Source organism: Microcaecilia unicolor, chromosome 7 (assembly GCF_901765095.1).
Source record: "Microcaecilia unicolor chromosome 7, aMicUni1.1, whole genome shotgun sequence".
Taxonomy (NCBI): Eukaryota; Metazoa; Chordata; class Amphibia; order Gymnophiona; family Siphonopidae; genus Microcaecilia; species Microcaecilia unicolor.
The window spans coordinates 116,667,471-116,683,741 of NC_044037.1; the positions used below are offsets into that span (position 1 = coordinate 116,667,471).

The 16,271-nt window shown below is 45.2% G+C and overlaps 1 protein-coding gene across 1 annotated transcript in view; it reads left to right on the top strand.

The window, feature by feature from the left end:
- Window positions 1-16,271, top strand: part of FBRS (fibrosin) — a 592,459-nt gene that overhangs the window by 92,667 nt on the left and 483,521 nt on the right. The window contains exon 4 of the mRNA XM_030209049.1: window positions 7,988-8,023. Within this exon, the coding sequence (XP_030064909.1) occupies window positions 7,988-8,023 (36 nt within the window). The remainder of the gene's footprint in view (window positions 1-7,987; window positions 8,024-16,271) is intronic.

Below are 16,271 nucleotides of genomic sequence, written 5' to 3' on the forward strand. Positions count from 1 at the left end.
AGGACATCGCTACACATGGATGGGAGCGGGAGGGGGAGGTAAGCATGGCGCCCTCCTGCCATGCTTACCTCGTGCAATGGAGCCGGCTCGCCCCCTACAACAACCGGCTCGCAAGAGCTGTCAAAATTTAACAAGCGGCTCTTGCGAGCCGGTGCGAGCCGGCTCCAGCACACCACTGGTGTTAACCCTTTAGTGTCCAATGTTCCCATCAATCTGTTCCCATATTGCTTATTACGGGAACATTGGACACTAAAGGGTTGTACTTCTACTGCTTTTCAGAAAAAAACATTGTGAATGGTTGCTACTTAGTAGCAACATTGGGTACTGTACCCTGGGAGCTGTGCTTGATGTTGTCCTTGGCACAAGGGTTTCCACTGCAATGCTTGAACTGGATGGAAAAAGGCCAAAATGGTGAAATTACACCCCCTCACACACAAACACACACTCTCTCAGTTCCCCAGTAGCTGTAGGTAAATATCCAGAGCATCATATAGAAAGATTTTAAACTGAATTACAAATGAAAGAAGCAGGAGAGCACTGAAAGACCAACACATAAATAAAATTAATAATTCTGATAAACTCTTAGTATCATTTTTTTGTTTTGTTTAGGCAGGTTGTTTCTTCTCTTTATTAGGCCTGTAACTCCAGAATGTGCTTGCAAATGGTGGCAAAAGCCTTAATTTGCAACTACATGGAATTCATATCCAAATTTGCAATGTGTTCCCTTCCAGCCCAGTAACAATCAGCAGGTTGGTACAGACTGTGGGTCCCATTCAGGGCCTCGTACGTGTGCACTCTAAATCTGGCCAGTAGGTGTTGCTGTACTGTGGAGAGTGGCTGTAGAGAATGACACGGGGCTGAATGCTGTGAACGTGGTTTTCGTATCCCCAGTTAGCCCAACCAGGAAAAATTCCTAGAAAACGTCATTTAAAAAAAAAAAGTGATAAATGAGAATCTTGATTAATGCTGTTGATAGACATGGGGGAAGCCACTGCTTGCCTTGGGATCGGTAGCAGGAAAAGGTTTCTGCCATTCAAGCTTTGAATTCAAACATGCGTGGGAGGAATTCAAACGTGTGGGATAAACACAAAGGAATCCTGTTTAGAAGGAATGGATCCACAGAATCTTAGCAGAGATTGGGTGGCAACATTGCTAATTGGGAAGCAAAACCAGTGCTGGGCAGACTTCTAAGGTCTACGCTCTGATTGTGACTGAAAGGATAGGGATGGGCTGGAGTGTAAATTTTAAGGGGCTTCGATGTTAGCTTCAGAACTTAGTACAAGAACAGTACTGGGTAGACTTCTACGGTCTGTGCCCTGAGAATGGCAAGGACAAATCAAACATGTATACATATAAAGTATCACATACCATGTAAAATGAGTTTATCTTGTTGGGCAGACTGGATGGACTGTAAGGTCTTTATCTGCCGTCATTTACTACGTTACTATGTTACTCTTTGGGGTTCCACATGGAATGTTGCTACTAATTGGGATTCCGGAATCTTGTAACTCTTTAAGATTCCAGAATCTTCAGAACATTTAGTACAGGAACAGTGCTGAGCAGACTTCTACGGTCTGTGCCCTGAGAATGTCAATGACAAATCAAACTTGGGTATACATATAAAGTATCACATACCATGTAAAATGAGTTTATCTTGTTGGGCAGACTCGCTGAACTGGCATGCTAACTTCATACATTCTTGAATTTCATTACTGCTTTCAAATACAGCCTAGGTCTGTAGATTCCATGTCTTGTTCCCTTTCTCAGGATTTTGGGTGTATCAGCACAGAGGTGAGTCAGAACTTGAGTTGGAGGAGGACAGCTACAGGTGTTGAATCATGTTTAATTTCAAAGGGAAGTCTTGTGCCAACCATGGACAGGTGGGAAAACGAAATAAGACTAAATATATCTGAATACAATTATTCATACTGATTACCTCCCAGCTTTAATTTGTGAAAAATATCATTTAACAAATTGAAACTTTAAATTCCTTGTCATCAAGCAGATGAATCCATTACGAGTGGGTTGTGTCCATCAAACAGCAGGGGGAGATAGAGAGCACTGAAAAACCATAGTGCCTCATGGCCAGCTAGCTCCATATGCCTCTTCAGTATTCTCTATCTCCCCAGCAGGGTGGACGCAGCTTATTCAGCTCCTTCAGAAAATCTGCCTGGGGTGGCTCCTGTGCTGTTGCCAGTTGTAGCAGGGGTGTTGTGGCTGGTGATGCCCACTTTAAAGGCACATAGGTTCACCCTTTCCCTGCCTTACCCGGCCCCCGATGTGGATGTAGACACACAGGCTAGCCCTGTCTCTGTCTTTGCTGACGCTGTGGATGCAGGCACATAGGTTCGCCCTTTCACTGCCTTTCCCACGCTACTGATCCTACGGAGTGGAAAAAAATTTGCCTCTTGCGTTGTTGCCTCTTAACTTTCCTCACAGCGTTTAAAAAAAAAAAAAAAAAAGCCGCGTTGCGCTGGTAGCGCTTTGATGCCAGAAAAGAGGTTTTCTTCTGATTGTGCAGCGGATCGTAGCTCTGTGGACTCAGTCCGGCGAGGTAAGAGCATTTTGTAGCTCCTCCGGGGAGGGCCTGCGCTTGGGACAATTTTGGCGCGAATCTGCCATTTTGAATTTCCCGTCATTTTCGACGATTGCTGCGGAGCTTGTTAAGCGCTGTTCCCGTTGTGGCAAGCGCAGATCATCAGCAGGGCTCTATAAATCGTGCTCTTCTGATGTCAGAGCCGGCCCAAGCATGGCGAGCAAGGTTTCTTCCCGCTCCGTGGAGCTGGCAGCGGGCACCATTTTGGAACAGCATGGCGCGACCCCCGCTGAGGCGGAGGTGTTTGAAGCCTGGAGGGGAGCCTCGTATGGAGGCTAATATGAGAGCCATTACCCCCGGAATGGAACTGGGAGACCAGGGTGAGCCATTCTCCCCTGAGTTTGTTTTGCTGCTGCATAAAGCTTTTATGTTAAAAAGAGCTCTCCCGCAGGGGTCTCAATCGGCCCGGCTGCCTGTGTCCCCTCCAGTGGAGCCTGGCCTTGAATTGCCGTCAGGTACGTTTTCCCATGACAGATGGCTGCAGGACAAGCGCAGAAGGGTGGATTCCCCTTCAAAGAGTGGCACACCCCCTTCCCCCCCCCCGTGGTCGGGATGTGAGGAGTCTGAGGGTTCTGGCAGGCCCTCGTGGTCTGGAGAGCCAGAGGAAGGTGCAGGATTTCCACTGGATCCAGATGATCCTTCCATGGTGAGGATTTTTCACTGCGATGAGCTGCCAGCGCTGATTTCTAATGCACTGCAGGCCCTCTCTATTGAAGATCCTGCGAGTGCTGAACTCTCCTCTGCTAATCCGAGGATGACAAGTACTAAGAAGCCTGCTCGAGCCTTTCCTTTGCATGACTCCATCCAAGAGCTTATTTCGGCTCAATGGGCTGACCCCGAGGGGCCTTTGGAAGTTGCCAGGGCTATGGGGCAATTATACCCTCTAAGTGAGGAGCATTTGGCGTGCCTAGCTGTGCCTAAAGTGGATGCCCTAGTCACGTCTGTGACAAAGAGAACTACCCTCCCAGTTGAGGAGGAGTTGCCCTGAAGGACATGCAGGACCGACGCCTTGAATGAGCTATAAAGCGGTCCTTTGAGATTTCAGGCCTATCCTTACGGGCATCTGCATGCAGTTGTTACGCTGCCGGAGCCTGCCTCACTTGGTTACAACAGGCAGTAGAACAGCCCGGAGATGGAGCGGAGCCAGTTGCAGAGGTGGCACCGCGGATGGAGTTGGCCTTGTCTTTCTTGGCTGACGCCCTTTATGATCTGGTCAGAGCTTCGCCTAAGCAGATGGCTGTGGCAGTGGTGGCTCGCCGCCTGTTGTGACTACGGCATTGGGCAGCTGACATGGCCTCTAAGCAAAGGTTGGTGAAGGAGCCCTTTCAAGGCCTTCTCCTATTTGGTGAGGAGCTAGAGAACATTATTAAAGGCCTGGGGGATGCTAAACCCCAGCGCTTACCCGAGGATAGGCCGCGGCCTTCCTCCAAGGGTCAGGCGGTTCCCTCCTCTTACAGACCTCACTTCCGTGAAGCTCGAAGGTACCGCCCGGGGCGTTCTGCTTGGGTTTACTTTACGTGCCCGTTTTCAGCAGAGGAACTCCTTTCGCTTGGACAAACGTTCCGCAGCAGCTGGCTCAAGGCCTGGAGTTCAAGGGCTACCCTCTCAATCATGGTGCGCCGGCCCTCTCCTCGTTCCCTGTTATAGGAGGACGACTTTCCCTCTTTCATGAGGAGTGGGCCAAGTTTTCCTCAGATCAATGGGTTTTGGACCTGATCAGAGATGGCTACAGAATAGAATTCAATGCCCCGGTGAGAGACATGTTTGTGGAGTCCCGATGCGGTTCTGCCGCCAAAAGGGCGGCGGTAGAGGAGTCCTTGCAAGGTTTGGTTCACATAGGGGCGGTGTCCCCGGTGCCTCCCGCCGAACACGGCTCTGGCCGTTAGTCCATTTACTTTGTGGTGCCGCGAAAAGGAGGGTCTTTCGGCCCATCCTAGACTTAAAAGAAGTCAACAAGTCCCTGAGAGTGTGGCATTTTCACATGGAAACCCTGCGCTCTGTCATTGCGGCTTTACAGCCAGGAGAGTTTCTCACGTCTCTGGACGTGAAAGAAGCTTACTTGTACATTCCTATTTGGCCCCCTCACCAGAGGTTTCTGTGGTTTGCGGTGATGGGAAAACATTTCCAGTTTCAGGCCTTGCCTTTTGGCCTTGCCACAGCTCCCCGAACCTTCTCAAAGGTTATGGTGGTAGTAGCTGCTTTTCTCAGGCGAGAGGGTATCCGGGTTCACCCATACCTAGATGACTGGCTCATCAGAGCGGACTCGGCAGTGGGGAGTCATCAGATAACAGCCAGAGTGGTCTCAGTACTTCAATCTCTGGACTGGGTCGTGAATTTGGCCAAAAGTCACCTGACCCCCTCTCAATCTCTAGAATATTTGGGGGTCCAGTTCGACATAGCCTCGGGGTATGTATTCCTACCCGAGCAAAGTCGGTGCAAGCTTCAGAACCAGGTCTGTCTGCTTCTGAGGATGCTGCGCCTGCGAGCTTGGGACATAGTCCAGCTGTTGGGGTTGATGACAGCCACTTTGGAAGTGGTGCCATGGGCGAGAGCGCACCTGAGACCTCTGCAGTGTTCCCTGCTTCAACAATGGTCTCCAATATCTCAGGATTATCAATGCAGGCTCACGTGGCTCCCTGCGGCCCGGCTCAGTATGGAGTGGTGGCTCTCAGACAGCATGCTGCGGTGAGGAATGCCGCTAGCGCTCCCCGATTGGTGTTTCTGGTGGTAACAGATGCCAGCCTGAAGGGCTGGGGTGCACATTGCCAGGGAAGGCATGCCCAGGGTCTCTGGACACCCGAGCAGTCGGAGTGGTCCATCAATCGCTTGGAGTTGAAAGCGATATTCCAGGCGCTTCTGGCTTTTCAATTGACCCTAGAAGGATTGGCTGTCAGAGTTCTGTCGGACAACACGACAGCAGTGGCCTACATAAATCGACAAGGCTGTCAAGCACTGGCCGCAGAGGCCGCTCAGATATGCTACTGGGCTGAGCGTCATCTGCAGTTTCTGTCAGCAGCTCACAGGTCAGAACAACGTGCAAACCGATTATCTAAGCAAGAATCAAATCGACCCAGCGGAGTGGGAACTTGCAGATGAAGTATTCCTGCAGATCTGTGCCAAATGGGGGACGCCCGTAGCGGATCTTATGGCGTCAAGCACAAATGCCAAAGTCCCGTGCTTTTACAGCAGACGAAGATATCCTCGCTCCGCGGGGTTGGATGCCTTGGCTCAACCCTGGCCTCAGGGCCTCCTGTATGTGTTCCCTCCGTGGCCCTTGATAGGGCAAGTACTCCTGCGGATTCAGCTACATCAAGGAGAGGTGGTTCTCATTGCCCCGGGAGGCCATGGTATGCGGATCTCCGGCGGATGCTGGTGGAGGCTCCCCTGCCATTACCTCTGGTACCGAATCTGTTGTCACAGGGACCGGTAACCATGGAGGACGCCTGCCACTTTGGTCTTACGGCATGGCTATTGAGAGGGCGCAATTGAGAGACAAGGGTTATTCCAGTAAAGTCATTTCCACTCTCCTACAGGCCCGCAAGCGTTCCACTTCCGTGGCTTATGCCAGGATTTGGCGCCGATTTGAGGCTTGGTGTGCTTCTAAAGTGATCACACCCATGCGGGCTTCAGTCTCGCCGATACTTGACTTCTTGCAGGATGGTGTACAAAAAGGCCTTGCTTATAATTCCCTGCGTGTTCAAGTGGCAGCCTTAGCATGTTTTCGAGGGAAGGTCGCTGGCCTCTCTCTGGCTGCTTGTCCGGATGTGGCACAGTTTCTCAGAGGGGTGCTTCGGCTCCGTCCTCCCGTGTGAGCTCCGTGCCCGGCCTGGAACCTGGGGTTATTTCTAACGGCCCTTCAGTGTTGCCCTTCGAGCCGCTTAGGTGAGCTTCGGAGAAGGATGTGACCCTAAAGACGGTCTTTTTGGTGGCCATTGCATCGGCGAGACGGGTATCTGAGCTCCAGGCGCTGTCCTGTCGAGACCCATTTCTGCAATTCTCAGAGTCCAGAGTTATGGTACGTACTGTGCCGTCCTTCATGCCTAAGGTGGTTTCAGCGTTTCACCTAAACCAGCCTATTTTCCTGCCCTCCTTTTCTAAAGAGGAGTTTCCAGAATCCTTTGGGCAGTTGCACTTTCTGGATGTGCGAAGGGCTCTGTTGCAGTATCTGTGCTTGTCAAATGCCTTTCAGACCTCTGATCATCTTTTTGTTCTGTTATCAGGTCCGCGCAGATGGTCTCCAGCGTCTAAGGCCACTATAGCCCGTTGGCTCAAGGAAGCTATTTTTTCAGCATATCTGCTGTCTGGCCGGCCTCCGCCTGAAGCCTTTAAGGAACTTTCCACAAGAGCGATTTCCTCTTCCTGGGCTGAAACTGGAGCACTCTCTCTTCAAGAGGTATGTAGTGCAGCTACTTGGTCTTCTAAACTCTCTTTTGCCCGACATTACAGGCTGGATGTGGCTGCCAGGAGAGACGCGCATTTTGGTGCACAAGTGTTGGTGCGTGGTGTAGCTTGTTCCCACCCTATCTAGGGATTGCTTTGTTACATCCCACTTGTAATGGATTCATCTGCTTGATGACAAGGAAGGGAAAATTAGGTTCTTACCTTGGTAATTTTCTTTCCTTTAGTCATAGCAGATGAATCCATGAGCCCTCCCTCAGTGGTTCATTATGAGGCATATTTTCAAAGCACTTAACCTTCCAAAGTTCCGTAGGTTTCTATGGAACTTTGGAAGGCTAAGTGCTTTGAAAATATGCCTCTATGTGATTGATCTTGGTTTTAAGTTCAGTTTTTCCTGTAGATATGTTTCCTCATTGGGAGAAGTTGGAAAACAAATCTTCAGGATTTCTGTTATGTTACAGGAGGTTGAGTTCGTCCCTCCTTTGAATTGTTGCTCCTGTTCTGGGGCGTTCATCTGCTGTGAGGAAAGTTCATGTTGTTATATGTGGCGGTGTCACACTGCTTTGGAAGCTTCAAATACTGAAGAGGCAGATGGAGCTAGCTGGCCATGAGGCACTATGGTTTTTCAGTGCTCTCTATCTCCCCCTGCTGGTTGATGGACAGAATCCACTCGTAATGGATTCATCTGCTATGACTAAAAGAGAGAAAATTACCAAGGTAAGAACCTAATTTTCCCATATGTCAGTCTTCCTCTTCCTTAACTTCACCACTGTAAGAGGTCAATATCAGTGGTGAAATTTCTGTTTCTCTAAGGTTGGATGTGCTCTGTTCTTGTTTGTGGGAGGAAGTAGCCCATTGTTATAGCATGTCTTTGTTGCTGGGATTTGTAGCTCTCCAGTCTCCCTTCCTCCTTGGGATAAGGCATTTTGGCTATCTTAAGGGTATCCTGCTGCCTCAGTCTCTAATTGTTACTCATCCCCTTCTCTCTTCTAGGGCTCTCTTCACTCCTATTTGGAAACAGGATACATTGTAAGTCCTTCTTTATTTTAATACTACTTGATCTTTTGCACAGGAAGGGGATACACATCTTAATCATAGGGATTATAGTTTATCCACCATCCTTAACATGTGCTTATAATGGATATTGTAAATTTATAACTGGACAGTGTCCAGGTATTTTGCAGCAATTTCTATAGTTTTTTTTTAAATTGTGAAATTAAATAATTTAAGTGAATAATTTATCTGGGCCTTGAACAATAACCTGGTGCAGGGGCATTTGAACTCCTATTCACCAAGAATAAAGTAGGATTACAATTCCTCACAAGTGGGTCACATCTAACTGAGCCTAGTGTGGGGTAACCCCCCCCCCCCCCAAAAAAAAAAACAAAACAAAAAAAAACTTATAGTTGCAGAGATATTCTAGAAACGTTGTGAGGTCTAGGTGTACACTTGAAGCAGTACTACTTGTACTGTGTTGCCACATGGGACCTCCTCAGTTCTTGTTTTCCAGTGGTGATAGGACATGCTTTGGATTGCAGTTTCTTAAAGTAAAATATTTCCACCCTTTCATCTTTGTATTGTCCATGAGGGCCACCATTCTTTTTGCAGCTCAGGTTTTTTGGCTCTTTGAATGTTTTCTCCTGTTTTTCTGTTTGGTTTTTTTTTTTTTTATGCCTTGGATCTGATCCCAAATCTCCTGTGTCATTTGTGTTCTCAGATGACTAAGAGAAATTGGTGGCAAAGAAAATCTTCAGGGCTTCTAAGACTGATTCTGTGTCATTAGCATTGATTCAAAAGGGTCCAGTAGATGCACTAACTGCTGGGCTTGTATCTTTGTTAAGGAGTCATCAGTTGATGCCAAGTATTGATAGAGGCCATTGTTGATATTGACAAACTTGAAAAATGGTTCAGTGGCTTCAGTGATATGAAATGATACCAATGTTGTACTTCAAGTGGAGGTGAAGAGACATGGGCTTTGGTCTTATTTTTAGAGCATGACATCAAGAATCCAGAGAATACTGGTAGCAGTCTTATTTACCAAGTACCTCCAAATGGAGGATTGCTTATCCTCCTTTACGTCAGAGTTAGGACCAAGCTCTGATACCCCTCAAATAACTCAGGAGGATGTAGCCTAAATGATCTCTTTGACCTTGGCGCTGGCAATCTTTTGAGGAGGAGCTCAACAAAAAAATCGATAAGAGTCTCGCTCAGTACCTTATTCAACATGATACATTGATATCAATGATATTAACAAATATACAAAGGGTCACATGTTGATCTTTGGGACCCCTGGCAGAAATTCAATAACAATGGGGCTCAAAGGGCCTTAGTCTGTCAGCTGCTCCAGTGTTAATTTTGAGTACATTGTGGAAGGAAGCTTCCCCATGGTATCAAATAACATCGGTCTAGATGCCCACAGTTGAGCTGCCCCTACTGAGTAGGGCTAGCTATACACAGATCCAGACTTCCCCACTAGAGTATTTTTGGTGTTTGGATTATCAGCCAGAAAAGAACTCTGAAGAGAAGGACTCAACAGGTTTATCCTTATGACTCGTGTCCTCCAGATGACCTCTCATTCACAGGTTTTAAAAAAGAAATAGGTTCTACATTAGGAGTTGCCGCCTAGGAAAAGGACTCCCTAATTATTCCAATTACAACTGTTAAGGAACCTTCCTATCTGTTCACCTTAATTACATCCTCATAACTGAATATTATATCTTGTCCTGATATCATTATGTTATTCCCATTGCGGTTTGCCATACTGCTTTGGAAGCTTCAAATACTGAAGAGAGGCAGTGGAGCAAGCTGGTATGAGGCACTGAAAAAGTGTGCTCTCTATCTCCCTCTGCTGGTTGATGGACACAACCCATCTGTAATGGCTGCATCTGCTATGACTAAAGGAAAGAAAATTATCACGGTAAGAACCTAATTTTCCCATATCTTTTTTGAGATGCGGCGACCAGAATTGAACACAATATTCGAGGTGCGGTCGCACCATGGAGCGATACAAAGGCATTATAACATCCTCTGTTTTGTTTTCCATTCCTTTCCTAATAATACCTAACCATTCTATTTGCTTTCTTAGCTGCAGCAGCACACTGAGCAGAAGGTTTCAATGTATACATCAATGACGACACCTAGATCCCTTTCTTGGTCGGTGACGCCTAATGTAGAACCTTGCTTGACATACCTATAATTCGGGTTCCTCTTTTCCACATGCATCACTTTGCACTTGCTCACATTTAAACGTCATCTGCCATTTAGACGCCCAGTCTCCCAGTCTCGTAAGGTCCTCTTGTAATTTTTCACAATCCTCCCGCGATTTAACGACTTTGAATAACTTTGTCATCAGCAAATTTAATTACCTCAGTAGTTACTCCCATCTCTAGGTCATTTATAAATATGTTAAAAAGCAGCGGTCCCAGCACAGATCCCTGGGGAACCCCACTAACTACCCTTCTCCATTGAGAATACTGACCATTTAACCCTACTCTGTTTTCTATCTTTTAACCAGTTTTTAATCCACAATAGAACACTACCTCCTATTCAACATAAAGGAATCCTTCTCATGCTCATCTTCCAGTGTGGGATATATCATTCAGTGTAAAAAAGTGTCGTGAAGGGTGATATATTGGAGAAAAGCCAGATGTTAAAGAAGAGATTTAATTTACATAGACATCATATGAAAAATACCAGTGCCAACCAGGATGTCAGCTCTGTGGGACAGCACTTTACAAAACCAGAACATTGTATCAATGATTTTATGGTGAGAATACTGAAAGGAAACTTTGATGATCCAGGAACGTAAAACCTTTGAAGTCAGAATGATTAAATATTTTGACACCCATCAGACAGGACAGGACTTAACAAAGATCTGGGTTTTCTAGCCTATTATAAACCATAAAATACTACTGCTTTGTCACCCTCTTATCACCATGCATCTCTCCCTGTCTCTCATCCACCCCCACCCTCTTCCTGTGAGCCTGTCATTGGAATGCTTTGATGTTTCACGTCTATATATACTGTTATTTATCAAAATTTGCTCATTTCTGATATGAAGAAGGGTTACCTTTGAAAGCTAATCAAAAAAATGTATTGTTAGTCCAATAAAAAAGGTATAGTCTTATTTTCTTTTCTATATTTTATTTTATTTCTTTTAATTACTTTTAAAATTGGACTAATACAGCTACCACATTACCTTTCAAGCTTGAAACAAGAAAACTCTTGAGCAGAACTCTTTGAGGTTCTTGACTGATTCCTCACCATGAGAGAATTCCTCTCCATTCGGTTATGAAAACTACTTTATTAAAAAAGAGACCCCTCTGTCAGTCCATATTGCCCTAAAGAAAATTGACATAATGTATAGAATATAAAAATGTGCTGGATTTTGAAAGGACACAGCTACCATATCCTTCTTTAGCGGTAGTCTGCTTTAAAACACAGTTGCAGTGTCAGATCTTATGCTTTTTCTCCTCCATGAACAGAAGAATGGACGCTTTTTACAGAAAAACTTCCCAAGCCACAATGCTAACCAATCATATTTTAGACTACCAGCTTTATTCCACCATTTCTTTAAAATCTCTTATACAGTTATTTATCATTTGCTGAATATCTTTCTTGTGATAAACAAGAGGAGTCCAAACACTTCACGAAAAGTGCGTTGCCTGTCGTAAATATCTTGCTAGACAGAAGACATCTCTTCCAGCATCTTTGCTCTAGCAATAACAATGTGCCAATTGTCTTGGCTCAGAGTCTCTGACCTTGAATCTGCTATCCAGGAATGCCTTGCAGATGTTCCTTGTTGTGGAGACAACTTTGTTTTGGGACAAGGTTGAGGAAGTGGCTGATCTAATCAAAAAACATACAGATAAAATAAAAACAGAGACTACTACACCTTTGTTTTCTACTAGGAGGTTTAAAGGAGGTTATAGAGGTTCTAATTATCATTCTAAGTAGATGCCTCCATCTCGGCATACTACACTTCAGTGATCGTGTCTGAGGCAGCAGTGTGGACAGAAGTCTCAAAGACCACCTCAAGTCAAAGCAACAGCCTAGTTTTTGACTCCTTACTAGAGAGCATTGCCACCGCCCATTTGTCAATACCTACAAACCACCTTCTCAGTGGGAGGCTGCTCCCATTTCATCAAAGATGGGCTCTCATCACCTCCGATCAATGGGTCTTGCACACAATCCAACACAGCTACTCTCTGTGTTTGGTAAGCAAGACCCCCAGATCATCCACCAAGAGAGTCTCATTTCAGCTCCCTCCAACTCCAGTTATTACGAGAGGAGCTCTCGGCCATCCTACGGCAGAATGCAATAGAACCAGTTCCTCCGCTGGTCAGGGTCAAGGGTTCTATTCCAGATACTTTCTGATTCTTAAAAAGACTACTACTACTACTTATTTACAAATTTTTCCACAAAGAAAAGTTTTGCATGGTATCTCTGGGGTCACTACTCCCCATGATTCAGCTCAACAATTGACTTTGTTCTCATCTTCAATTCTGCTGTGCGTCTCTTACTTTATCAGTACAAGATCTTACGATTTGGCTTGGCCTCGGCATCTCAAGTGCTCACGGTGTCTGGTGGTAGTAGTAGCTGCAGCATGTCCGAGATGGGGCATTCACATATTCCCTTTGCTGGATGACTGATTAATCAAGGCAGAAATCCACCACCGATTCCATGAAGTCAACAATGCAATGCCTAGAACTTCTCAGATTTGTGGTTGACTACCCCAAATCACATCATCAACTGGTATAGACTTTGGAATTCATAGGGGCTCTTCTCAATACAACTCAAGGTTGAGCGTTCCTTCCTCAGCAGAGAGCAAACAATATAATACATCTTGCCACTCAGGTATCCCAGGCGACTCATTTTTGCATGTCATATGCTCCACATGCCCTCAACAGTTCATCTTAACACTATTGGCTTGCCTTCACATTTGAATTCCTCTATGAATTCTCTCCTAGTAGTGGACTCAGGCCATGGGGCCCCTTTCTGCCCTTATCCAGGTGACTCCATGGCTCATCCACTCTCTTCAGTGGTTGATGATGTCACAGAATCTAACCTGAGGCTTCCCATTCCAACCCCTTTCATATCACAAGGTTCTCATCTTGACAGTCTCCATACACAGGGTTCTTGGTCCCTGCAAGAACAGATATCATATCAATCTCGTGGAGTTGAGCAGTGTGGAATGCTTTCAAGTCCTTCCCAGATTGAATTCTCAAGCAGGTAATACTAGTATGCACAGACAATCAGGTGTTGATGTATTACTTGAACAAGCAGGGAGGAAAAGGATCTTACTTCCTGTCAGCAAGCCAGATATGAACATGGGCGGCTGCCTGAAACATCTTCCTCAGAGCTGTATACTTAGCCGGAAAGCAGAATGTCCTGGCAGACAAGCTCAGCAGAGTCTTTCAACCCCTAAGAATGGTCTCTCAGCACCTCAGTTGTCCGTCGGATATTTCAGCAGTGGGGAGTACCAGAGAGAGACCTGTTTGCTGCTTCTCAGAACAACACACTTCCCCCAATTCTTTTTCAGATTCTGTGCTCCCAAATGCTTAGTCCCAGATGCCTTCCTACTTCACTGGGAGAAGGATCTTCGCTATGCTTTCCCCCACTGCCCCTAATTGGGAAAACACTTTTCAAACTCCATTGAGACCAAGGAACAATGATACTAGTTGCTCCTTACTGGCCTTGACAAATGTGGTTTCCTCTACTCCTAGAGTTGTTGGATCCTTTCTTCATCCGAAACCTTGTTTTCTAGCCTTCATGGTGGGTTACCTGATGACATAGAATTGTGTTCTTTAAACATTCCTCAGGAAATCTCTGATACTTCTTGCTTCCAGAAAACCCTCCACAAGAAAATGCTACCATCTAAATTGGGAAAGGTTTTCCTTCCGGTGTGAATCTGTCGCTCAGCCCCCATCTCTTGTTCTTTACCTACTCTGGTGGAATCCATCTTTTCAGTTCTGGCCTCAAGGCTAACTCTTCCATTTCAGTGCCATCAGTGTGTTTCATGCTAAACTTGGTAATAGACCAAGTGCAGGGTATCTCTTAATGGCTAGATTCATGAAAGGTTTATGTCATACTAATCTTCCCATCAAGCCATCTCCGGTGGTATGGGATCTGTGTTCTCACTTCTCTCATGAAACCTCTGTTCGACCCATTACTTCTTTGGTCTCTTAAAAAAGCCTAACATAAAATATTGTTCTTGATAGCTCTTACTTCTGCCAGAAGAGTCAGTGAGGTCCAAGCCCTTATGGCAGATCCTCTGTACATTAGATTCTACCATGATAGGGTTGTACTCCGAAGGCACCCCAAATCCCTCCCAAAGGTTGTTTGAGTTTCATCTCAATCAGTCTATTGTTCTGCCTGTCGTCTTTCCTAAACCAAATTCTCATTCTGGAGAAACAGCACTCCATACCTTGGACTGCCAACGTGCTCTAGAACCCACAAAACCTTAACAATCCTTCCAGCTCTTCGTATCCTTTGATCCTAATTAGGAATTCCCATCACCAAGCGTACAATCTCTACTTCGGTGGCTGACTGTATCTCCTACATCTATTCCCTGGCTGGGCTAACCCTTGATAGCTGTGTCACTGCTTATAATGTGCGAGCTATGGTGGCCTCGGTAGCCCATTTCCGTTCTGTCTCTATTCAGCACGTTTGCAATGCAGCTATGTGGTGGTCTATCCACACTTTCACGATTCACTACTGTCTGAACCAGTATACCAGGCAGGATATCTGGTTTGGACAAGCAGTTCTGCAGAATCTTTTTTTACTCTATAAAATTCAACTCTACCCTCAGCCCATTTTCCATCAGGCTCACTATTTACTTGACTGTCTGAATATACTTTCCCTGCGAGCCTGGTAACTAGCAAGTCCCATTTATGAAAATATAATGCCTGCTTGTCTTCCGAGAAAGTTATGTTACTCACCTGTAGCAGGTGTTCTCCGAGGACAGCAGGCATATATTTTCACAACCTGACCACCTCCCCTTGGAGTTGTCTTCTTAGCTTTAACACTGTACTGCTGGTCTCTTGCTCACACATCCTGCAGGAAGGCACCTGTGCGTGCGCGGTGGGGCAACTGCCTTAAAGATTTAAAGTGGCAGTACACTGTGGCAGTGTCCACACTGAGCTCCGTCAGATGTCACCCATTTGTGAGAATATATGGCTGCTGTCCTCGAAGAACACCTGCTACAAGTGGGTAACTTTTAGCTTTATCACCAAATTCACATGAGATTCAAAAATAAGATATTTATCATAGATGACCCCCAAAATCTTCAACTGTTCCACTGGGTCATACATAATGCCATTTACCACAAGAATCTTTTACATAAAAGACTTAAAAGAATATCCTAAAACCAAAAATTTAGTCTTGTCATTATTTAATTCTAACCAGTTGGACCACTTCTTTTAGGTTAAAACTCTTATTCCTTTCTCTATTTGTTGAGCAATTTCAGATAAGGTGTCAGTAAATGGAATAATTATAGTATCATCTGCAAAATATATGTTCAAAGCCCGGCTATAGAAAGCTGGTTTGCTAATTGTGACATTAAAAGCAATAAATAGGAGAAGGGGGGGGGGGGGGAATCCTTGTGGGACACCACATTCAGGTCTCCAAGTAAAAGAAAAAGTATTAGCTTTTTTTGACTTGATTTGACTTGTACGTCAAAAAACCTCAACCATTCACAAATCACACCATTAATACCATAAAAATCCAATAAGCTCAAAAGGATTTAATGATCTACCAAGTCAGACTGCATCACCAGGATGCTGTGCCCTATACTTATTTCGTTTCTAGCAGTAGCTGAGTTCACTATAGTCTCTACTAAAATGGCTTCTAAAGCCTGACTGAGAACTTGAAAGAATGCAATATCTTTTGAGATATTCCATTAATTATTTTGCTGCTATAGACTCCAACTTAATTAGTAGAGGAATGGATGCAATTGGATGATAATTCAAAACCTCAGTAGATGATGTAGGATATTTAGGTTTAGGTGTGAACAGTATTTTACAAAACCCACTCATAAATGTTCCTATAGTAAATATAGGAACTAATTCTTCCAAACTAGTGATATAAAAGGATCACCAATTCCTATCGGATATAATTCCCCCTAGCGAAACCAGTATCATTAATAACAAATTCCAATTAATTGGAATTAGATGAATTAGATGACTTTAATGACAATCTGATCTTCTCTATTTTTGTTTTGAAAAAATAGGCCGGGTCATCAGCCATTGGACTAACCTTATTCTCCCCCAATAAATCC